The sequence below is a fragment of the Pangasianodon hypophthalmus genome, chromosome 9, assembly GCF_027358585.1.
Source record: "Pangasianodon hypophthalmus isolate fPanHyp1 chromosome 9, fPanHyp1.pri, whole genome shotgun sequence".
In the NCBI taxonomy this organism is placed as follows: Eukaryota; Metazoa; Chordata; class Actinopteri; order Siluriformes; family Pangasiidae; genus Pangasianodon; species Pangasianodon hypophthalmus.
Window position 1 is genome coordinate 27592580 of NC_069718.1, and position 24187 is coordinate 27616766.

Below are 24187 nucleotides of genomic sequence, written 5' to 3' on the forward strand. Positions count from 1 at the left end.
ACCTCTTTAACCTCGCTTCTTATAAGATATTTATACAGTAGAGCTCAAGGCTCCAATAAGACATGAATATATTAATCTACTAATCTTCCTCTATTTCTAACCCAGGGAATGGATGAGAAAGAGAAACAAATTCACCCAATCACTCTGTGTATGGATGTGCAACAGCAAGGAGAGGAATTATGACTCAATAGAGCTCATTAAAAGTGGATTAACTCTGATAGGAACAGCACCAAGAACCACAGCAGGTCAGATTTTAGTAACAGGAATATTTCATTCATTTAAAAAATCTGAATGAAAATAAAACACCTGTTTATGGAAATTGGGTGGCGTAATTAATTCATTTTATATGCTGTAATTACATAAAAAATGGAGACTGCACATTACAACAGTTTCAACAGAGTCACCACAGAAAGAGCAACTGGAGCATATTTCATTTTAAAACTTTTTCATATGATGATTTGCAGAGTTATTTTTGTGATTTTTTTTTAATGAAATCTCTTTTACTTGTATGTGGGAGCGTCCACACTTTCTTCCAGCAGATGCTACCTACTGCATTAATCCAATAAGCAGCTACATAGGGGACAGTTACAGTGTCCTGCTGGAATAAAGAGCAGACTAATCTGTTATTACTTCTGCAGGATGAAGCAAAACACAGTCGGATTGAGTGAGAAACTGGAAACAAGAGAAGAGCATTTTACAGTAATGCAGCAACACCTGAAGTAACAGAACCAATGACTCTGGAAAAGTCTTTTGGGGAAATGGGAGAATGGAAATGAGCTAGAAATCTCTTATATGAGAACAACATCCCTCGAGAATTAATTAACTGACTGACTAACAGAATATTTTTATCAAAACCTTTTTCAAAATACTGATTTATTCTTATGAAGAATATTACAGTTATTCCAAATGAAATCCTTGTGAGGTGGAAAACTGTGCTTGTGTATCAGAGACCAAGTCAGAAGAAGCTGCCTGTGAAAAGCAGATAATGTTGCTGGTCATTTATCAATTTTATAATTACACATCAGAAGCAAATCAAGGCATCAAACTGAGAAAACACGTAATTGGGAATAAAGTTTCATTAAGACACTGGGCCCACTTTGGCCTTTAAGTTTCATGACGTTTTTGCGCATGCGCGGAGGATTGACTCCCGCTGTTAACCGTGAAAGTGAAAGTGAAACTCAGCTGCTCCATTTTGTATGGAGGAGAAAATAAACCATTTCAGGAGTAAAAACACAGTGAGTATCTAAATCTAAAGCTACAATATATAAACACACTGAAGTGACACTAGATGCAGAAGAGTTTTGTGGGTTTATAATGAAGTTTTAATGTACACAGGTTGTTTTAGGACTTGATACCGTGACTATTTCCTGTAAGTGAACTCTGTGCTGATACAGGGTTTGATTTAACACACCGATGTTGGAGTGAAGTAAACGTGTGTCCTGCTGTAATCTGGAGAAGGAGACATGAGCTCCAACATGAGTGTGTCTGGAAAACAGGACTTAAAGAAAGACGAGAGGTGAGTTACTTTTCCATTCACCAGCAATAAATACACACCGTCTCATGGGAACAGATCTGTATCTCTAAACACTCACTAGTTAACAGAGGAACTAAACTTTGCTTTAAGGTTTTTAATAGCAGTGAATATATAACTGATCTGATGTAAGAACAGTTTAGAGAAATCATTCACTGAGAGAAGAGTAAAAAGGACTGTGTAATGTGTAGCATAAGACCAGCACAGCTTTGAGTCAGTGAACTCTACAGGCTTTAAGACCCAGCTGAGTCAGTTAGCTGTGATTGGGACTACTGACATCAGAGTAATTCCTGAGGTATGAGGCGAGTCTCCTGTTTGAATAAGTGTGCAGACTGTAGCTGAATTAAAAAGATGGAATTATTGGTGTTTAATGATGAACACATTGTTTAACAGTGCTGAGACAGCAGAGTATTAATTATTGCTGATATTTCTGTTGTAACTCTAGAATGATGGAGGGAAAGAGATCAGACTCACCAGAACCCAGCTGTGTGTCCATGAAGAGTGACTGGTCAATGGAAGAACCAATTGCCTTCAGAGACAGAGACAGTTCTACTGATGTGAGGTCAGTATAGTGAGGTATTTTACAGCAGTGTTCCACCTGATCAAACTCACTTGTCTCATTATGAAGTCCTCCATGAGCTTTATCGGGTGTTGAAGCAGTAAAACACTAAACTGTGCAGTGCTGCAGCTGTCGGACTGGCATTGAGGAAAAGTGCTTTAAGAGTTCAGTTCAGCCTGCAGTCCCTGTGCTGGGGGGTCTGTGGTGCTACAGAAGAACATTTACACCTGGGAAATTAATTACAATATAACTATTTTATTCATTCATTCAAACGCTTGTTTCTAAATATGTTAGTGTCAGTTAGGAAATCCTGAAATCAGTGTATTGTGTTAAGAGGAGAGTGTTAAAGGTACAATAATTTATTTTTACATGTACACATCACTTAGAAATTTGCAGAACATGAAAAAAAAACAATGATCATGGCCCCAGCACAAGTGTATTATGTGGCTGAAAAAATAAAATGGGGTATTTTATTACTGATGAAGGAATGAAGCTGGACAGGGAATTAGTGATGTTGCTCCTGGACGGGTCTGTAAACACAATCTGTAAGCTTTGAACTGTTTCAGTGGCCTGCTTTACATAACAAATTCAGTAGATAGATTTTTATCAAGGATAAGGAATAAGTAAATGCTTTGGTTAGATAACTATGTTAGATAACTATATAGCTATGCTAACAATGCTAATAGCAATAGGTTTAGCTCAGAAATCATTGAGAACTCATTGTAAATAAATGATGGTGCAATAAAAGCACTCTTGACCATCCTCATAAATCACGATGAGAATGTCACTTATTTCTAGTGCTATAACTTTGCATTCATGCTGCTTTTGGCTGTGTGAGCAAAAGCTAAATGCTAAAATCCTAATATCAGCCACCTGGAGACATGAAGCTCTGAAGCTCACTGATGTAACAAGCAGAGTACCTGTGTAACATGATTAGACAATAATCAACTCAGCCATCCTGTATATAAACTAGCCTATAGCCATGCTAGTTACTGTTATTAACAGCTAGTGAAAGTGTTTTAGCTGTAAAAGAGAATCACAGATGTGCTCCAGCGATGTCCAGCATTGAGGCATTGAGTGGAACAAAATCAAAAAATAAAACATGATCTAGTCAGGTGGAGGAAGCTTTTCACTTTATCATCATTTCCTTATTATTCTGCAGTGTCTTACATTTATGATGTGTATTATTATTCTTACTACGCCACTGCTCGTTATTATGCATTTCCCCACTATTCTGTTATTCTATCATTAGTATCATCATATAGTCCATATTACATGATGTGTTTTATTTATTCACAGACCACAAAAGAAGAAATCATACATCAGCAGAAATCAGTTGGAGTCCATATTCAAGGTGTGTGTGACTTGTGTTGTTTTATTGATGTGCATCAGAATTATGGGTAATCAGACAGTTGTAAATGTAGTAATAGACAGAGTTTTTTTTTTCTTTTCATAAAATAAAAGCATCTATGACTGTGTAACATTATAATATTTAGATCTGTTACTATGTGTTTCTAACCAGGAGCTGGAACACAAAGTCATCACTCTGATAAAGAATGAGCTGAAGAGGTTTAGGAATCTCCTGAGTCCAGATTACCCAGCATGCACTGAGAGGGAGGTGGAGGATGAGGAGGATCTGCACAGTGTCAGAGAGGGAGCGCTGAAGATCACACTGCACGTCCTGAAGAACATGAACCACACAGATCTCGCTAACACACTGGACAAAAGAGCTTGGAGTCATGGCTTTATTCCATCAGGTTCACTTTAGAGAGAGGAAATTGTTTTAGATATTAACACTTTTAGTTTTGATTTTTTGATTAGTTTTGATTTTAAGTTTGATTTTAGTATCATGTACATCTGGTGCTTTTCTGTTCATGGTCCAGCTTGTGGTTACTCTATACAATGGTCCTGTTCCTTCAGTAATGTTTAGTACAAGAGTCAGAAATGAACAGAAACTTTTGAAAGAATTTGACATTTTTTATTGTGCTCAGTGATTTTGCACTAAAAAATGTTATTACTTTGTTTATTAGAGTCTGTGGCCTCTGTGTATCAGTCAAAGTTGAAATCCAACCTGAGAGAGAAGTTTAAAAGAATTAATGAAGGAATCTCACAGCATGGAAGCTCAGCACTTCTGAATGAGATCTACACAGAGCTCTACATCACAGAGGGTTGGAGTAGAGACATCAATAATGAACATGAGGTGAGACAGATTGAGACAGCGTCCAGGAGACCAGCAACACAGGAGACACCCATCAAATGTAATGACCTCTTTAAAGACAAGTCCATCAGAACTGTGCTGACTAAAGGAGTTGCTGGAATTGGAAAAACAGTCTCTGTGCAGAAGTTCATTCTGGACTGGGCTGAAGGAAAAGCAAATCAGGACGTCTTCTTCATGTTTCCACTTCCCTTTAGAGAGCTGAATTTGATGAAGCAGCAAAATCTCAGTCTGATGAATCTTCTTCATCACTTTTTCCCAGATATGAGAAAACTACAATTAATAGACTCCTACAAAGTGGTGTTGATCTTTGATGGTCTGGATGAGTGTCGACTTCCTCTAAATTTCCAGAACAATGAGAGATTGTGTGATGTGACAGAGTCAGCCTCAGTGGATGTGCTGCTGACAAACCTCATCAAGGGGAATCTGCTTCCCTCTGCTCTCCTCTGGATAACCACTCGACCAGGAGCAGCCAATCAGATCCCTCCTGAGTGTGTAGACCAGGTAACGGAGGTACGAGGCTTCAGTGATCCTCAGAAAGAGGAGTACTTCAGGAAGAGGATCAGTGATCAGAGCCTGGCCAATAAAATCATCACCCACATGAAGTCTTCAAGAAGCCTCTACATCATGTGCCACATCCCAGTCTTCTGCTGGATTTCAGCCACTGTTCTAGAGAGAATGTTGGGTGAAGCAGAGAGTGGAGAGATCCCCAAGACTCTGACTCAAATGTTCACACACTTCCTGATCTTTCAGATCAAACACAAGGACCAAAAGTACCATCAGAAATGTGATCCAGATCCTCAGCAGACCAGAGAGAGTATCCTGGCACTGGGAAAACTGGCTTTCCAACAGCTGGAGAAAGGAAACCTGATCTTCTATGAGGAAGACCTCAGAGAGTGTGGCATTGATGTCAGAGAAGTGTCAGTGTACTCAGGAGTGTGTACCCAAATCTTCAGAGAGGAGTTTGGGCTTCACCTGGGGAAGGTGTTCAGCTTTGTACATCTGAGTGTTCAGGAGTTTCTGGCTGCTTTATATGCATTTCTGTCCTTGATCAGCAGAAATGTAACAGAACAACAAACCACTGATCTGTCTGATCTTTTCAGAAAGTCAAACATGTCTGATTTCCTCAGGAGTGCAGTGGACAAGGCCTTACAGAGTGAGAATGGACACCTGGATCTGTTCCTCCGCTTCCTTCTGGGTGTCTCCCTGGAGTCCAATCAGACTCTCTTACGAGGCTTAATGCCACAGACAGGAAGCAGCTCTCACAGCAAACAGGAAACAGTTGAGTACATCAAGGAGAAGATCAGGGAGAATCCATCTCCAGAGAAATCCATCAATCTGTTCCACTGTCTGAATGAACTGAATGATCATTCTCTAGTGCAGGAAGTACAAACTTACCTGAACAGAGGTTACTATTGTCTTAGTTTAATCAGTCTCTCTCCTGCTCAGTGGTCAGCTCTGGTGTTTGTGTTACTGAACTCAGAACAGGAGCTGGATGAGTTTAATTTGAGGAAATATGACCCATCAGAGGAATGTCTTCTGAAGCTGCTGCCAGTGGTCAAAGCCTCCAGAAAAGCTGAGTGAGTATTTTTATTAATAAATGTATTACTGCATGGTTTGTTATTTTAATGTAACACTGAACTGCCCTGTTTGGTTTAATGCTTGTTAATAGTTACTTTAATCATCTTTAAATTAACACATTTTACACTAACACATTATGTCTGTACTAAGGCATGAGTGATATGGACAAAATCTTGTATCACAATATGGATAATTTCACATCTTGAAAATTTGTTTATATATATGTAGCCAGGTGTTAAAGGAGGGACTACACACAACACTCTTATAATTTTGTGGGTCTTTATTCCCCGACTAACCCGGGTGGGAGTTAGCATTAATTTAGTTAAAACTTGGAATTCCCAACAGTAAGAAGTGACCCCCATACAGCACAATCTTTGGGGCCTATGACAGGATAACGATAAACATAAACAGAACCAAAACAACAGTAGTGGCTTTTCCTACCAGACAAGAACAACCACTGAGTCAAAAGTGCAAACACATTTCAAAATTACGTTACAAAATACATTCAAAAACAGCTTACAGTATGAACCAATTTACCTTCAAAATGGCGACTCGCCAACACGGGTCATCACTCACACTCAATGGCTCACGTACAAATGCTTTTCTCCCCTCTTGAGATAGACAAAAGTGCAAAAATAAACAAAACCTTTTAGATAAACTGTCAAATAAACAAATATGAAAACGTATACAATATAATCGGACACACAATCGTCCCGCGGCCCTGTGCTTCCTTCGGCGTGGCAACAGTATCCAGAGGTAATCACAGTCAGGCCTTTAACTTAGCACACACGTTCACACGTGTCGGACCCGGAGCTTTGGCGCCATCGTGAGTGTGTGATATCATACATTAGCGACTACTCCTTCTTGTTCTTCTCCTGTTGTTTGTTGGCCGTTGGCAAACAACTTATAGGTGCATTACCACAACCTTCTGGAGTGGAGTGTGGATCAGGATGACTACCTACTACTAACTCCTACTAAATCCTTCTAGAGAGTCCAGTACTTTCTAAAAACCTGAAAATCGCTTTGCAAACTACATCTCCAGAACTCCTTCTTAGGATTTCTTTCATATCGAGTACCATTTTATTTGTTTTAATACAATTTTTAAGTCTCTCTCTGTCCTCCCTATATTTGGGACAACGTACAAACACATGGTCTGCAGTTTCTGATGCTTCACAGTAGCCACACTTGCCATTATCATGTTTTTTCATTATTTTCAGTGTACTGTTCAGTCCTGTATGACCAAGTCTCATTCTAGAAATCATATCTTCCTCTCTCCTATTTCTATAACTATTTCTTGTTTCACCTACTTTCCTTTGGATGATATATCTTTTGGACCCTTACTTTCTGCATCCCAATCCTCTTGCCATTTCATTTTGACTCCTGATTTGATTATACTTTTAACCTCAAATTTGCTATATTTTACTGTTGGTTCTATTTCTTCATGCTTAATTGCACTTTTTGCATATTTGTCCGCTATTTCATTGCCTTCCATTCCTATATGTGCCAGAATCCATATGAAATTGATTGTTATACCTGCATGTTTGCACCTAAACACTGTATTAATAATATAAATCACTATGTCCTGTCTTGAGTCAGACTGCATATTTTTGACACTATCTAATGAACTACTTTAATCAGAGCACAATAGAACTTTTGATGGTTTGACTTGTTCTACCCAGATCAGAGCAATTAGAATAGCTAACAGTTCACCTGTATAGACTGAGAAGTTATCATTTACTCTCTTGTTTGAAACTATGTTTATCTCTGGAATAATAAATGCTATGCCTACTCTGCCATTTTCTGTTTTAGATGCATCTGTAAATACTTTCATATGTTCAGAGTAATTCCTCTCTATATATTTATTTACTTCATTACTTCTTTATCATTATAGTGTTCTTTTCTTTTTTCTAATAGGGTCATATCAGCCCTTACTTCCTCCAGGATCCACGGAGGGACACTAGAGAATGTCACTGTTGGACTTAATTCTTTGTCACCAAGGCTGTAATTATTTATTTTATTCTCTGTTGTCCAACCAAAACTTCTTAAGCTTCCCTTTTCTTTCTCCTGACATGGTTTTAACACTGTCAGAGTGGGATGATTTTGATCATGGCCCTCTAAGTTGGCCCAGTATGTTAATGCTAGTTCATTACCTTTTTACATTTTTCTACCACTTTCCCTATATGTACTGACCAAGTGAGTTTCTTATCAAACCAGATTCCTAAATACTTGAAGTTACTTACATTTTCTAAGTTTTCCCCATATAATTTAAGGTTGACTTGATTATCAGTTTTCCTTTTTGTAAAGAACACAACTTTTGTTTTTGCAACTGAAAACCTAAAACCCCACTTCAGTGCCCATTCCTCTACCTTCTCTATAGCTTCTTGTTATTGTTATTTTTTGACTATATATTCTATATTCCTATCCCTTTTCCTCATAACTTCATCATCAACAAATAAAGCAATCCCGACAGATTTTTCTATATTGCTAAATACTTCAATTATCATTATTGAAAACAATACTGGACTTATTATACTTCCTTGAGGTGTTCCAGTCTCTACTGGATAATTGCCACTAATGTTATTCCCTATTCTTGCTGACATCTTCCTATCAGTTAAGAAGTTTCTTATCCATTTATACATTTTTCCTTTTATTCCTACCTGATGTAATCTTATTAATAAACCTCCTTTCCAGAGCATATCATATGCTTTTTCTATGTCAAAAAATATTGCTACCACACTTGTTAACTTGGGCTTTTCTGATTTCGTGTTCTAAACATAGAGCTGGGTCTATCGTAGTTCTTCCTTTCCTAAATCCACTCTGATAACATTTTAATATACCTTTAGTCTCCAAATAATAAACTAGCCTTTCATTAATCATTTTTCCCTATATGGGATGTTAAAGCTATCGGCCTGTAACTCTCAGCTAGACTTGAGTCTTTACCTGGTTTACCTATAGGAATTTCCATTCCATTCCACTCTTTCCATTGTGAGGGCAAAACCCCTTTTTCCCATATTTTATTGTACATCATTAGAAATATTTCTTTACCTTTCTCACTAAGATTTTTAAGCATGCAATAATTTATTTGGTCTTTGCCTGGAGCTGTTTTCCCTGATTTCCTTAATGTATTTTCCAGTTCAGTAATTGAAAACATCACATTCATTGTATTTCCATATTCCTTTTCATCTTGCAGTTCCTCTATGTATTTTCTTTTTGTTTTTTCTCTCTCCCTTTTTCCTTCAATACTCAAATTATTTATACTGTATACTTTAACAAACGTTTGCACCAATAATTCTGCTTTATCTTTATCGTCTACAGTCAGATTTGTACCATCTTTCATTATAGGATATCCATATTCTTTTCTATTTCCAGACATTCTTTTAATCATGCTCCAAACTCTTTCTAATGGTGTTTCTCTACCTAATGAGTCACAATACTTTTTCCAATATTCTTTTTTAGTCTTCTTTATTATGTTCCTTACAATTGCCTGTTTCCTTTTATAATCAATTAAATTCTGACAGCAAAGTGTTCTTTTTAACAATTTGAAAGCCTTATTCCTTCTTTGTATTGCTTCAGTGCACTCTTCTGTCCACCATGGCACTATTTTCTTCTTTGACTTACTGCATTGTTTTGGAATCGACTCTTTTGCTGCTTCTAATATAGCTCTACTAATTTCTGAATTAATATCATTACTCGGTTGTTCTATATCTATGGTTTGTACCTTTTCCTCACTTAGTATTCTAAATTTATTCCAATCTGCTTTCTCAAATTTCCATCTGCCTTTTCTTTTTTCCTGTTCTATTTCATTTATAATTCCTATATTTATGAATACTGGATAGTGGTCACTACCTATTGTGCTCTCCCTAGATATATCCCAAGTACTTATCCCAGCTAGTGATTGTAATACATGCGTCAAATCAAGTGCTGACTCTGTGCCCTTCCCCAAATTCACTCTTGTGCCTGATCCATCATTTAAACACACCAATTCTTTTTCATCCATTAACTTTTCTATTACTTCCCCATTTGCATCTTCTTGATCCCCCCCACACTGTGCTGTGCGCATTAAAATCTCCACACCAGATGATGTTCCCTCTCCAATGTTCCAGAATCCTCTCTAGTTTTTCTTTCTCTAATTTCTTGCATGGGTTGTAAAAGTTTATTATTTTCACATTTCCTACCTTGGTCCAGATTTCAACAACTACTAGTCCTAAGTCTTGTGTTGTTTGCACCCTTGAATGGTTTATTCTTTCTTTAATGAATAGAGCACATCCTCCTCAATTCCCAGTCTCTCTATCTTTGTGAATACTGGAATACCCATGAATAACAAAATCTAGATTTGGTTTAAGCCAAGTTTCCTGTATGCATATAATGTCCGATTTCCCTTTTAACTTCTTGATGAACCCTTTGAATTCTTGACCATTTGCTAATAGACTTCTGGCATTCCACTGAAGCATTAACATTATGGTATTAATTGAGATCGGCCTTCTGAGGTTCCTTCTTCTTGACTGAGATCTGCATGTAATTTCTCCCAGGATAATTCTTTCATGTTCAGAAATTTTGCTGCTGCTTTCACTATTACTTTAATTTTCTCAGTTTTGGTTTTTGCTTGATCAGAGCAGTTGATAACATATGCTAAGAACAGCACTAATGTGTCCATTGAGATTCCAGTTTGATCATTCTACAACCAATCCAGATCCTGCACTTGTTACTTTGCGCTGGATCAAGTTCTCATCCCTTTTTCCAGTATTATAGATCTTCACTGCCTCTGCATATGTTGTCTTCCACTCCGATTTTAGTTGCTGGATTTCCCCTGCCTGTTTTCTGACTACGCACCCTCCATATGCTACAACATTGCTCCCACATTCTCCATATGCATGCTCTCCTCCACATCTTCCACATCTTTGCTTTCCCTTACAAACTCTGGAAGTATGACCATATCTCTGACATTTATAACATCTAATGGGGGAGGGATATATGACCTTACACTAAAACTCAGATATCCCACCATCACCTTACTAGGGAGAACACCTTCCTTAAACTCTATCAGAACAGATTCGCTGTCAACTCTCTCTCCATTTCTGAATGCTTGATTGTTCCTCCCTTCAACCCTTTTTTGAGTTCTTCTAGATTTCCTCCTACAGGTATTCCCCTTATTACTCCTTTCACTCCTGTCCTCTGACCAAGTACTCTTCTATCTACAGTTTCCTTTTTACAGACACTTTGAAGCTTTAACGCCTTGTTTCTTTGCTCTGCACTTTTACACTTTACCAACAGGCTACCTTCTCGCATTACTTTAGCCATGTCGATATCCCCAAGTGCTTTTCTCAATCCATTTGTTAGTTAAATAGGACTTAGTGACAACACTTCAATTCCTGCCTTGAATTTTAGAATGACTTTATACTCCTCCATCATTACTTTCTTCCTGGCATCATACGTTTCCTCATCTTCCATCTTCCTGCCCTTTTACCTGACTGTGTTACCTGTGTCATCTGAGTTCTTTCCTTCCTTCCTCCTCCTTTCCTATTATTCACAATTCTAGTCCATTCAATATCATCATCGTCAGAAAAATCACCACTATTACTTGCCATCCTAATCCAGTCACCCACCCCAAGAATCGGCCGTGGGTTAATCTCCTGACTAGCCGTTCCCATCTTAACCTAGCGACTACTCCATCTCGCATGTAAGCTCTTAAAGGAATGATGCCTCTGATGACGGATGCGACTGCTACAATACTGACACTATTCAGGAGAGTTTTTACTGTCTCACTACCAATGATTTTGGACCTATTGAAGACCCGGCTACATACATACATATATACATATATATACATATATATATATATATATATATATATGTGTGTGTATATATATATATATATATATATATATATACACGTAAATAGAATAATATATAACTTCTATATATATATATATATATTCTATTTTTTCATCCTATGATATGTATCACCATATCACACAGCCCTATCTGCACTGAGGGACACGTGAGAGAGAGAGAGAGAGAGAGAGAGAGAGAGAGAGAATAAGGACACTTTCACACCTAATTTGTTTGGTTTGGACAGATCAAACTTTGTCTTTAGTTTGGATCTGTTTGGATGTATGTGACTCCACCTGTACTCGGGTCCCCACCAAACACCTGATCCAGTGTGTGTGTAAAATCAGAGGTCTCGAGGTGACAGATTTATAACAGTACAAGAACAACACACACCAACTATTTTACCTTCTCTGTGAAATTCAGCATATAACTGTCACACTCCGCTCCGACACCACACCTGCACTTCCGCATTCCAGCCGGAGTTTTCATCCCGCATCCACATCCGCTGTGCGGAAGCGCGAGCACACCTGTTCCCCATTTCCCCACTGACTGCTACCTGTATAAATAAGCTACACACGCCTCCACACAGCGCTGGATTATTGTGTGTCTGTCTTGGAATTATTGGAAATATTTAATTGGAATTATTCTCTGTGGGTTTATCGGCTCAGACCTGGTTTGTTTATTGGCTTTGATCTTGTTCTGTCCTTCGGATTTTACGGACTTCCTGGTTCCTGACGTCATCGTGCTGCGGGTAACGAGACTGTGTTCACTGTTGTGGATTTATGGCGGTGGATTTAGTCATTGACTGTTCTGTGTACACGACCCTATAGACTGAGACCTGGACTTTCTGTTCTTGGGAGATTTTTGCTACCGAGTGTTGTGAGTTTTATGTGACTGTGATTTTGTCATTAAGCTTCATTAAAACTCTTCAACTTTAACTTCAACTCCTCACTCTGCATCTGGGTCCATTTCCCCACACCTCCACCTGACACTAACTCACTGTAAAGTACCACTGGTACTGGCATGTTATTAACTGGTTGTGTACAGTTCTATCATTCTTTATTCATCATTTCTCTTCCAGTCTGTATAAGTGTAATCTGACAGAGGAAAGCTGTAGAGCTCTGTCCTCAGTTCTCAGCTCAAACTCCTCCAGTCTGAAAGAACTGGACCTGAGTCACAATAAACTGCAGGATTCAGGAGTGAAGCTGCTCTCTGCTGGACTGGAGAATCCACACTGTACACTGGAGATACTGAGGTACACACACACACATACATACATGCTTAAAGTAAATAGGCAGCTTCATTAGTGGTTTATAATTTTTTATGGTTTAAGTCTGTAATGCTCGACTGGGTTCATGCTGCCTTTCCTCTGAATAGCAAACACAGTAAACGGAAAAGCTGTAACTCTTTAGTTTAAACTAAAAAACACTAAACTTGCAGTTCTGTCATCTGTCCTTTTGTGTAATTTGTACTTTGATTAGACAATGTGTGCTCAATCTAGAAAAAAACTTTTCTTCTCCAAACACATTTTAGAGAGAAATGATGATAGAGTAAATAATGCACCTCAGTCACGTTCATTACACTGGTAACTGCGTCTGTGACACGACTGCTGATGACGTATACCGGACACATCACTGAAACAAGATAAAAGATTATAGCCCTAATTAAGCTCAAGTGTATGAGGCGTGTCACTCCTTGTAATCACAGAGACAACCTTAAACCACACCTTGCTCAGATACAGCAGATGGGATAATAAATGAAAGCTAAGCTAAACGCTATCCGGGTGAAGCTAGCCACACTAACTAAACTCAATCAACTAGCTAGAGTCGGGTGTGAAGAGCAATTCCAGTGCTCCTAGCAGACACTAAAAAACCCTACAGTCAGTGGAGCTTAAGCTAGCGGATTATGAAGATAAGAACAGGAGATGTAACATCTGTACTATTGGGCTGAGAGAGGGTAATGATCCATACCCCAATGCCGCTCCTCTCTGCACGCCGAATCTACAGCAACGCAGTAACCAAACGAGGGGAAAATCAAACTCTGATTTTCAGTGTTCATTATACAACCCTCCAAGCCATTCTTCATGCTGCTAAGAAAGAGCCCCTCTTCACTAATGTAAGAACAGTCTGCTTCACCCCTGACTACAGTAACTACATGGTGAAGCAACGCCTGGCCTTCTCCCAGGCCATGTCCATGGCCTGAGCTAAAAGGGTTGAGTTTTTCCTACTCTATCCTGCCACACTGAAATTCATGGATGGCCCACTTTTGCGGAGGATTTCCTGAACTCAACAGCAGCAGTGCCGAGCAGATCCACTTCACCATCTACCTCCAAGCTGGCCGTGGATGGCTAGGCTAACAATGCTTCTGTTGTGGTGCTGCAGCCTTTTTCCGAGCTTTGTTCTTACTGGACTTGTTTAAGCTAGCCAGTCTAACGGTGCTACAGAAACTGAAACATTTCAGTTTCATACCTCATATTGCAGTAAATTAGCTTTTCTTTTTTTTTTCACTGGACTCTGGAGGATGACAGACACCAGTTTCATGCATAGTATTTCTGAAAGTTCTGGACTGCCCTCCTAGCTGTCTGAGCTGGGTTAGATCAGGCTAGGCTAATTGCTAGCTTCGGCCTAATAGGATAAAGATGCTAGCATTGTGATGCTACACACGTCCGCTGATAACACATAGACCAGGCTGGCTCTAGCTCACTGGGGCGAATGTGCTCAGACTGAGCCTGCTAAGGCTAGCTGGGTTAACTATATGGTGGAGAACTGATTATCTCCTTTTTTAGTTTAAACTGTTGGACTGGAACCTTCCTGGCTGCATACAGAGTCATGATCCATTCTGGGCTTCTTAAGTTCACATTTCTGTAATTTCTTTTGAGTTTTTGTGTCTCTCAGGTTCTGACTTGTCTTTCTTGTTATCTTTGTGTAAGTGTTGTCTAGTGTGTGGCTGGAACCTGTTCTGTCTACTGAGTTTTGACAAAGTTGGTAACTCCAGAGTTTGAGAGAGGGACTCGCATCTACAAAGTTGAAAACAGGCATCAATGTAACACGCTGTGGTTGTGGTAGCGGGTGTTTATTTTTCCAGTATTGCAATATATGTATTGGATAATGAGTCGACTTAATATTTTGGTTTGGAACTGTGGCAGATTGAACGCTCGCCACAAACAAATCAGTACTTTAAACCTACTTAATCAGAAAAAAGATAGATATTGCTCTATTATAGGAGACACATCCACTGAGTTTGTCATATAGCCAATAAGTTTTATCATACAATCAAATTTTCATCATTTGACACACAAAAACAAAGGAGTAGTTCTTGTAGCTATACGCAATCTTAAAATAAAAGTCCTGGAAACGTGGACAGACCTTACAGGTAGGATAACAATTTGCTAAGATGAATTCTAACAGCAGGAAAATTGCTCTTATCTCTGCGTATGCTCCAAACACGTTTGATAAAACCTTCTATCATACAATTACCCGGAAACTAGTATTACCTGGTTATTCCTTAATAGTCGGTGGTGAGTTTAGCATGATATGGGTCACGGTGCTCGATAGTTCCAGCTTGTCGAGGGTTAGAGAAAGGGAGCTCACTACAGCTCTGCGTTCCTGGGCTAGAAGCATATACATATCACAATTTATCACAGAATTTAAGGAATTTATGAGCTTTAACAACGGCTTGGTGGAGGACCCTAGCATATTATGGGATACATTCAAAGGCTTCATAAGGAGTAACACCACATGTTTTTGTTCTAATCTCCGTAAAGCTAAGTCTGCTAAACTACAAGCCTTGAGGAAAATTTTAAAAGTCTTGACTCAGAGTTACAACATGGCATCTAAGAATAAGTGGCACTGCAAAGAGAGATAGTCAAAAAAGAAATAATGATATTCTAAAACAGCTTTCAAAGTTTCAGATTCATAGGACTAGACAGTGTTACTACAGTATTTCCAAGGTGCCAGTCCTAGTCATCTACTGAGAATTAGAACTAGTGAGCAGTTTGCAGACATTCCTGCGATTAAGACTCCAAATGGGAATATTACCACTGATCCTGAAGAGATAAATGATAGTTTCTGATCTTTTTATTCCAGCTTATACAGATCAAAAATATTACTAGATCAGGATAGATGTGAAAATATTGTAAGTAAGTAAAACCTCCTTCAGCTGTCTAGCTTGGACTCAAGGGATTTGGATAACCCTGTTTCCTTGGAGGAATTGAAAGAGGCTGCCCTCGATATGCAAAGAGGTAAATCACATGGAATCCTCTGGAATTTTGTGTCACCTTATGGGATCAAATAGGCTCATTTCTCCTGAACATCATTAAGTACTCCATTGAAAAGGGCAGTTTTTTTAAGGGGTGTTAATACAGCCCTAATTTCCTTAATCTTAGAAAAAGATCCAGTTGATTGTGCCAGTTACTGACCTCTCAGTCTTCTGAATTCTGTCCTTAAATTCTACACCAAACTACTCACCCGTCACTTTCAGCACCATATGCCAACATTAGTAAACTGTGTTCAGACAGGATTTATTAAATTTATTAAATATTAATCAATGGTGTAGCACATATTATTGCTCCTGTAACAGCACTTGATGCTATGAAAGCTTTCAGCAGGTTGGAATGGTCATTCTTATGGTCAGTCCTTCAGGGAAGGTTTTATCCATGCTAACTGCTCAAAATCTTTTACGATGAAATGAACCTGCCATAGCATCATTTATTCCAGACACTATTTGCATTGTTCCACACTTCAAGTACTTAGGAATTAAAATTTTCCTATCTCTCAGATTGCTAAACACAATTACTCCTTAGCTTTTACCAAGGTGCAGGACTCTCTAGATAGATGAACTTAACATTCTGTCCAAAACACATTTTATTAGCACCATGGTGCTTCTCCATTACCCCCCACCCCCAGCCCATAATTTCTGGAAAAAAAATTACATTCTGTTGTGTCTAAATTCAAATGGAAGAACAAATGTCCTTATCTTCAACTCTCCACTCTGCAGAGGAGAAGGGAATTTATCTATATGTTTTGGGAGAGTCCGCCGGTTCCTGACTTCTGGGTAAAGGTAGCGTCCAAACTGTAGAATTTGATCTCTGTGACGCTGCCCGCAACTGTATTGGTCCTGATCCTATATGATTTGTCTGTGCTTAACATTTCTAAAATAAGAAAAAGAATAGTTCCTTCAGGACTCACTGCTGCCAAGAAACAGCTTGCAGTCCAATGGAAACCTCCTCAGTCTCTCTCCATTAGAGCATGGACTCTGTCCTTTACAGATGTAATCTACATGAAACTCTCAACAGCCTGAATTAATGGTGTTAATGAGGTTAATATTAATCACTGGCGTAAGGCAATCAATGCCCTCGAAAGTCTCCTATAAAACCTGTAACACTTGTATCTCTTTGTTTTCTAAACAGTATGTGCCTGTGTGTGTTTGTTGTGTTTGTGTGTAGCAGATTATGTGAGTGTATATACAAGTAGTATTTTTCCTGTTTTAATGTGGTCACATTTCTGAAGGTCCCTGGAGGACTAGTGTCACTGGGGTTGCGTGCAACAGTGCGCTTTCAGTGCTGGTCCCAAGCCCGGATAAAATTGGGGAGGGCTGCGTCAGGAAGGGCATCCGGCGTAAAAACTGCCAAATGAAGTATGCGGACCAATGATCCGCTGTGGCGTCCCCTAACGGGAGCAGCCGAAAGAGGAACGATGTGGTCTGTCATTCTTGTATACTGCCGTGTACTGCATTGTGTTATGATGTTGATGTGCTTGTTCAGAGCAAATGAATAAATAAATAAAAATTTGATCACAAAAAAATCCAAAACAATCCTCTTTTTTTTGTTGTTTTCATTTGTTTTTTTGTTTCATTTGTATCTTTGAAAGACAGGGTTTATCCCTGCTATTACACTAACACAAGCTGCCCTGCATGTTATTAACTGGTAGTGTACAGTTCTATAATTCTTTATTTTCTGTAATAAAATGCACTATATCTGCAGGGTTAGTTGTAGAAACTTGAACACAGATCAGAGTGTATTGTTTGTAGGCTGCTCGCTCTCACATGTGTGTGTTATGTACATGACCTAATGGTCTTATAATAAATTGTAGCTGAGAGATTGTGGAGTGCAGAAAGACGTCCCTGCTCTTGTAAATGTGCTGATGTGGTGTCCTGTCCTCTGATTTCTGTGTGTGAGAGAAACACGCTGACATTTCTGTTCCATGTTAAACTTTAGCTGTATTATGGCTGTGTTTGTGTGTTTGAGATCAGTGTTCTGATATTTCATCATGTCTCTTCCAGGCTGTGTAAGTGTAATCTGACAGAGGAAAGCTGTAGAGTTCTGTCCTCAGTTCTCAGCTCAACCTCCTCCAGTCTGAGAGAACTGGACCTGAGTATCAATAAACTGCAGGATTCAGGAGTGAAGCTGCTCTCTGCTGGACTGGAGAATCCACACTGTACACTGGAGAAACTGAGGTACACACACACAAAAAAAAACATTAAGTATGTTAATAAATGTCAATTCCTAATAATAATGCTACACAACCTGAAAATAAAATATTAAACCCTAAAGTCATTAAGAAATACATACATGTAATCAAACAAAGTATTGAGTAGATTATTAAGAGATAAATAGTGGTTTTAAGCATAAAATCAAGAGGATTAATTAAAAGGCAAGGTAAATAAACGTGTTTAAGCTGCTTTTTAAATATATTTAGTGAAGGTGTCTGATGGATATACGCTGGGAGTGAGTCCCACATCCTGGGAGCAGCGACACTAAAAGCAGTTTCACCGAGCTTCTTCTTATTAAAATTCACCTTAAGGAAGCCAGCATTTGTTGATGTTTAAAAATGATTTGGGGTGAAATCCATCAGGCATTCTGCTAAATACACAGGTGCAATGCCATTAAGAGTTTTAAAACTAATAAGAGTACTTTAAAATTGATTCTGGATGTCACAGGTAACCAGTGCAGTTCCTGCACAATAGGAGTAATATGGTCTCTCTTTAGTTTGTGTTAGAAGCTGAGCAGCTGCATTTTGTACTAACTGAAATGGATAAATAGTAGATAATAGTAGGTAAAGAAAGTAAATGCATGTATGAGGTTTTTCTGCTTTAGATAAAAATGGAAGAACTTTTGTAATGTTCCCCAAATGATTAAATGTGACCTTAGAGATATTATTGATGTGAGGAACAAAGCTGAGATCTGAGTCGACTGTTACACCCAGATTTCTAACCTGCAACCAGCTCATTTTTCAATAACTATTCTCTTTTCTGTTTATCTCCTACAATTAATATCTCTATTTTATCCTGGTCTATCCTGCAGAAAGTTCTGTAACACCCAGTCAGATATTTCATTCAAGCATGTAATCAATTTGCTACTTGGCTCTTGATTACTCAGTGACACTGATATATATAAAGTTGTGTGTCATCTGCATAACTATGAAAACTGATTTCCTGCTTTTGAATGAGTCTAACAAGACGTAACATGTAGAGAGAGAACAGCAAGTGTGCTAAAATAGATCCTTATGGAACTCCAAATGAAATATCATATTGTCTTGATGAGTGACTTCCCAGTTTATCATAAAACTGTCTACCACACATGTATGATCTGAACCAGCTTAGTACGGCTCCTGAGAGACCTACCCAGTGTTCAACTATGTGTAGAATAATATCATGGTCTACAGTATCGAAAGCTGCACTCAGGTCAAGAAGAACAAGAATGGAAATGTGATCAGAACTGGCTCTTAGCCGCAGATCATTTAAAACCCTGACCAAATGCGTGCACACCACAGCTCATTTGTAAGAAAGCGGTTTTACATGAAAGATGAGAAAAAGAGATCTACGTTGTACACAGGTGTTCATGGACAACTAGCATCACACAGAGAAACTGCTGTGTTTAAATAGTTTAAAGTGTCTCAGTGACTGTTGGTCACTGATGCAATCTTCAGCCTCTCACGCTACAATCAGTCACTTCTCTCTGTTTGAAACGTGATAATAACAAGAAATCCAAGCGCTGATAAACTTGGACATGCACAGGAATGGTACAAGGTTGTTGTGTTGGTTAAATTAGTGCTGGCTCTAAAGTGTTGAACAGCATTTAAAGAAGATGCCGTGACAAACAGAAGTGATTTATAAGCCAGCTTTCATCCTCCAGAAAAATCATAATTGGTGTGTAATTGAATTAAATAGCATAATCTGTTTATAAAATCACAGTAACATACTGACAATTGCAAGATTTGAAGCCGATCAATCAAGCTTCACCTTATTTGGTTTTGTTTCATCTGTAAATTGACACAAACGCAGGAGCTCTTGTCCCCAGTGAGACCCCTAGCACATGCTATTTCCACAAGCTCCAACTCAGTCCAGAGCTCCTCCATAAGTGCCTGATGAATGTGAAAGTAGAGGACAGTGAGGTGTTGGTGGAGAAGCACTGGGTTGAGGGTCAGAATAAAGACCAGCTAAAGCAGCTATGCAGATACATAAAGAGCTAGCTCTTGTGCTGAGTGGCCAAGCCCATTTAACTCTGATCCAACACCTCATCAACCTTTTCTCTCAACATCTTGTAGATGTTCCACAACATTATATTTTTAATTTACACATTAAAGATTTCCTGTGTAAATGCTCCTACAAATGGGTTATGAATAAATTCATTCATATCCAGTGTGATAAATGAGGCCCAGTGTTTTATAGGAGTAAAAAAATTAAAGTGTGTATTTTTATATGGTGTCGATTAGCATTGTTTCTGATGTTGAGCTTTGTGTGTGTGTGTGTGTGTGATTTGTATCTGTTTCTGCAGGTTATAAGATTAAGGTCCAAAGACCAATGAACACCAACTGTTTTATCGTCTCTGTGAAATTCAACTTTGTGTTAACGCTAAAATTCCTACATCAATGCTCACATCAGAACAAAGTGCATTTATTTCTACAGTGTGTAGATCAGTGTACATTGCACACACATTTACTTTAATAACATGCCAGTACTAGTCGTATTTTACAGTGAGGTCAATAAGCCAATTTCTCTGATGTTATCTGTCCTCATGGAGCTGTTACCATTTTACAGACCTGTTTCTATTGTTCTATGGGAGCAAAAATATTCCAGAAAATGTTTGTAAAGGAAAGTAAATGTGTGCACAATGTACACTGATCTACACACTGAACACACTGTAATGAAGCAGTAAAGGACAGTGTGTAAATGTGTAAATGTTCTCCAGCAGAACTTTCCCCAGAGCTGCTGAACACACTGTATGAAAAACTCTCTGCTAGAAATAAAGAGACGTGTTTGTTCAGAGGGGCTTCTCTGTTATTATCTTTTTTCAGAAAGTTAAATACATCGTCTCATATGAACTGAGACACATGGATCTGTCCAAGAGCAGTCCAAGTTTATACACAGGCTGTTCATTTTATATTTTTATCCTGACATTAGAACCTTGTGTTCAGGTAGATAGTTTATTTCCCAACTGATGGAAACACCTCATTTCACAATCAGATAAATAAATCTTCCTCATCTTTCCTCATTTCTCTTCCAGGCTGTGGACGTGTAATCTGACAGAGGAAAGCTGTAGACTTCTGTCCTCAGTTCTCAGCGCAAACTCCTCCAGTCTGAGAGAACTGAACCTGAGTGAGAATAAACTGCAGGATTCAGGAGTGAAGCTTCTCTCTGCTGGACTGGAGAATCCACATTGTACACTGGAGAAACTGAGGTTTCAAAACACCACACATATCTATCTAATGTAACTGAGTAAAAAAGCTAACTGTGTTTCAGAACAGCAATGTCTTTCCCAAATCAAGAAATTGTTACTTACAGTTGACAACAACAGCCACCTAATAATATTTGATCAGATTTACTTCAGATTTTGTGTTTGTTACATTCCAGAAAGATCAGAAAAGTTCACTGGACACACTATCAGAATCTGTTGTCACAGAGAGAGAGAGAGAGAGAGAGAGAGAGAGAGAGAGAGATTTAATCAACGCATCAACATCCAGTTTTCATCTGTGGTGATTTTAATTGTAGTTGTAGCCCTTTTTTCTCCCTGTTGCTGTGAAAGGGTTCATTACTCACTTTGTTGTTTCCTAAATTATGGTGGATGAAGGAATATGATCTCTTGGACTCCTACTTGTAGCTTACTGTATTTCAGTGTCAGTGAGGGAAACTTACTGCTAGAAGTAAATGCCTCGTTTTGCTATCTATACTTGTGCCAGTATATCAAATACAACAAATGAATATTCACCAACCAAAATGTTCACTTGCTAAATGAAGACAAAATAAATTAAAATACCTCAACTGTATAAAATAGTTACTTTCTCATACAGTAATCCCAAATCATATTAACTTAATAACAAACCAAGCAACCAATATGTCGTACCGGCTAACAGTTAATTATTTACTCAAGCACGCTATCCTTAGCCCACGCTCTCACTCAGACTGGCAAATTGAAAATGCATAAACAAAACAAAAGCTGCAGGGCTGTGAGGTGGCTGGGGTGCGGTGTGGCCCAGACTGAAATGGCCTCTTCACTCTAAGAAGAGCAATGACTCTACTGACTGCAAAGGTACCTGGTCTTTACGGCTTTCTGGGCTTTTACGTGCTCGACATTTCTGAAGTTAGCACCTGCATCGCTCCGTGTTACTCGTCCACAGGCATTTATCCAGCGGTGCTAGAGGAACCCTGAGCGTTACCCGGTAGCTCAGAGTGCTATCTGGTTCTCCTCAGCGACTCCCAGGGGAAAACAGGTGAACAGCAGCCAGTAGTGTGTAGCTGTGTGAGCTGAACAACAGGCTAGCAGTTCGACTAGCTAACTAGGCTAGTCAGCTAGGTAATACACTGTGTGCAAACTTCATGTAGAAACAGCAGCTCCCTCCTTCTAATCAGTTCGTAACTAGTAAGTTCTCACGCTTAGATTGTTTTAACACGTTTTAAATTGGTCACAGTTCATTAGTTATTCACAAATCCTAGTTTTTTCACAGAGAGAAAACTTTCTCCTTTTCCTTTTTTCTTTTCCCGTTCTCCTCGCTGATTAACCCCTATCCAAATAACCAATCAGAATCATGCATGTTGCTAGGCAACCCCCCTTTATCCACTCTCACCAGGTTTGTACTTTTCCACTCTCTTTTTAAACAACACAATGAAGTTATCTTAACACGAATTAAACAAAAGTTTTTATCCCCACCAACTTTCATGAACTAAACCTTACTTACAAACTGCGTTATGTGTACGAGTGTGTTTCCAAGTGCGTATATGAACTACATTTTTAACAAAACTGTATATGCATGAACATGTACACACTACATTTTAATGGGGTTACATAGTGATCTGATACATTTTCACTGTTGTGTGTGTGAGATGGAGAGTAAATGTACTGTATATAAAGATTTTGTGTAGTTCATGTTTTCAATGCTAAAACTGAGTGTGTTAAGTGTGAGAAGGTTTTCTTTCTTGCAGGATGTGGCGCTGCAGTATTACAGATGAAGGTTGTGCTGCTCTGGCTTCAGCTCTGAGGTCAAACTCCTCATCACACCTGAGAGAACTGGATCTGAAGGGTAATAATCCAGGAGAATCAGGAGTGAAGCTGCTCTGTGATCTACTGAAGGAGCCACACTGTAAACTGGAGACATTACTGTGAGTTACTGACTTACTGTCTCTTTACTCTACTGTATGATATTGAATAATATTTATTGTGTACTATTTGTTTACACTGATGTTCTTCTCTGTCTTTCAGCATTTAATTGTATTACCTTACCAGGACTGGTTATGACAGGAGTCTCACCTCAAACCTCTTTTCCAGGATAAAGCAGTTTTGGTGAAGTGTTAGAACCCGTCCCACATTTCCAGCAGTTTGGGAGCTGAATCATTCATATTCAGATGTAGAAGTTCCATAACAATAACTGTGACTGATCACATCCTTTTATCCACTCAGCTACAAGTTACTTCAGGCTTTAATAACATATTTTACAATCCAAAGTCAAATCCTTCAGTGTCTACACACATCACAGAGGTATCATCACATCATCACACTGATTACACAAATACACATCCATGTGTTGTAGCTGTTTATAGCTTATTTTTAGCTCCACATTTTTATCTATTTATTCAGTGTGTTTCTGCTCAGCATTGCTTCATTCAGTTTGTTGTAATAATTTAATAAATTGTTATATATTTAATATATAATTTGTTGCAATTTGTTGTAAATTGTTGACTGTGAAACATTTGTTTCTCCACAGATGATTGATTCACAGTTGTAATATTGATTTAATCCTTTTTTTAATTTAAAAAATGTTCATAGTTTGCTAATGTGTTTTAGTGGTAACCATGGTAGTTTGACTATTTAAGAATTTTAGATTTTTTTTTAACTAAAAAACTGTAACTGAAAACCTTTAAGTACATGCACTGTATATATTCCTGTCATTTAATACAGTTTTGTATATATGTTGTATGTCATTTACACTATGTGTAGTACAAAATAAACAGTGACTGTGACTGAAACACAACAGTTCAGGTG

At 38.5% G+C, this 24187-nt stretch overlaps 1 protein-coding gene across 5 annotated transcripts; it reads left to right on the plus strand.

Annotated features, from left to right (window-relative positions):
* Positions 1 to 1157: 1157 nt before the first annotated feature.
* Positions 1158 to 24187, plus strand: LOC113523735 (NACHT, LRR and PYD domains-containing protein 3-like). Of its 5 annotated transcripts, none has more exons than XM_053237139.1 (12): positions 1158 to 1235; positions 1395 to 1516; positions 1977 to 2093; positions 3390 to 3444; positions 3613 to 3847; positions 4121 to 5885; positions 7801 to 7887; positions 12797 to 12970; positions 17995 to 18168; positions 21218 to 21391; positions 23131 to 23307; positions 23408 to 24187. In XM_053237139.1, the coding sequence occupies exons 2-12, from the start codon at positions 1464 to 1466 to the stop codon at positions 23412 to 23414; spliced, it is 3018 nt and encodes a 1005-aa protein (XP_053093114.1). In that variant the 5' UTR covers positions 1158 to 1235; positions 1395 to 1463; the 3' UTR covers positions 23415 to 24187. The 5 variants fall into 5 exon arrangements, with proteins under 5 accessions (XP_053093114.1, XP_053093113.1, XP_053093115.1 ...); XM_053237138.1 differs by having other exon boundaries at positions 1160 to 1235; positions 1336 to 1516; XM_053237140.1 differs by lacking the exon at positions 7801 to 7887 and having other exon boundaries at positions 1160 to 1235; positions 1336 to 1516.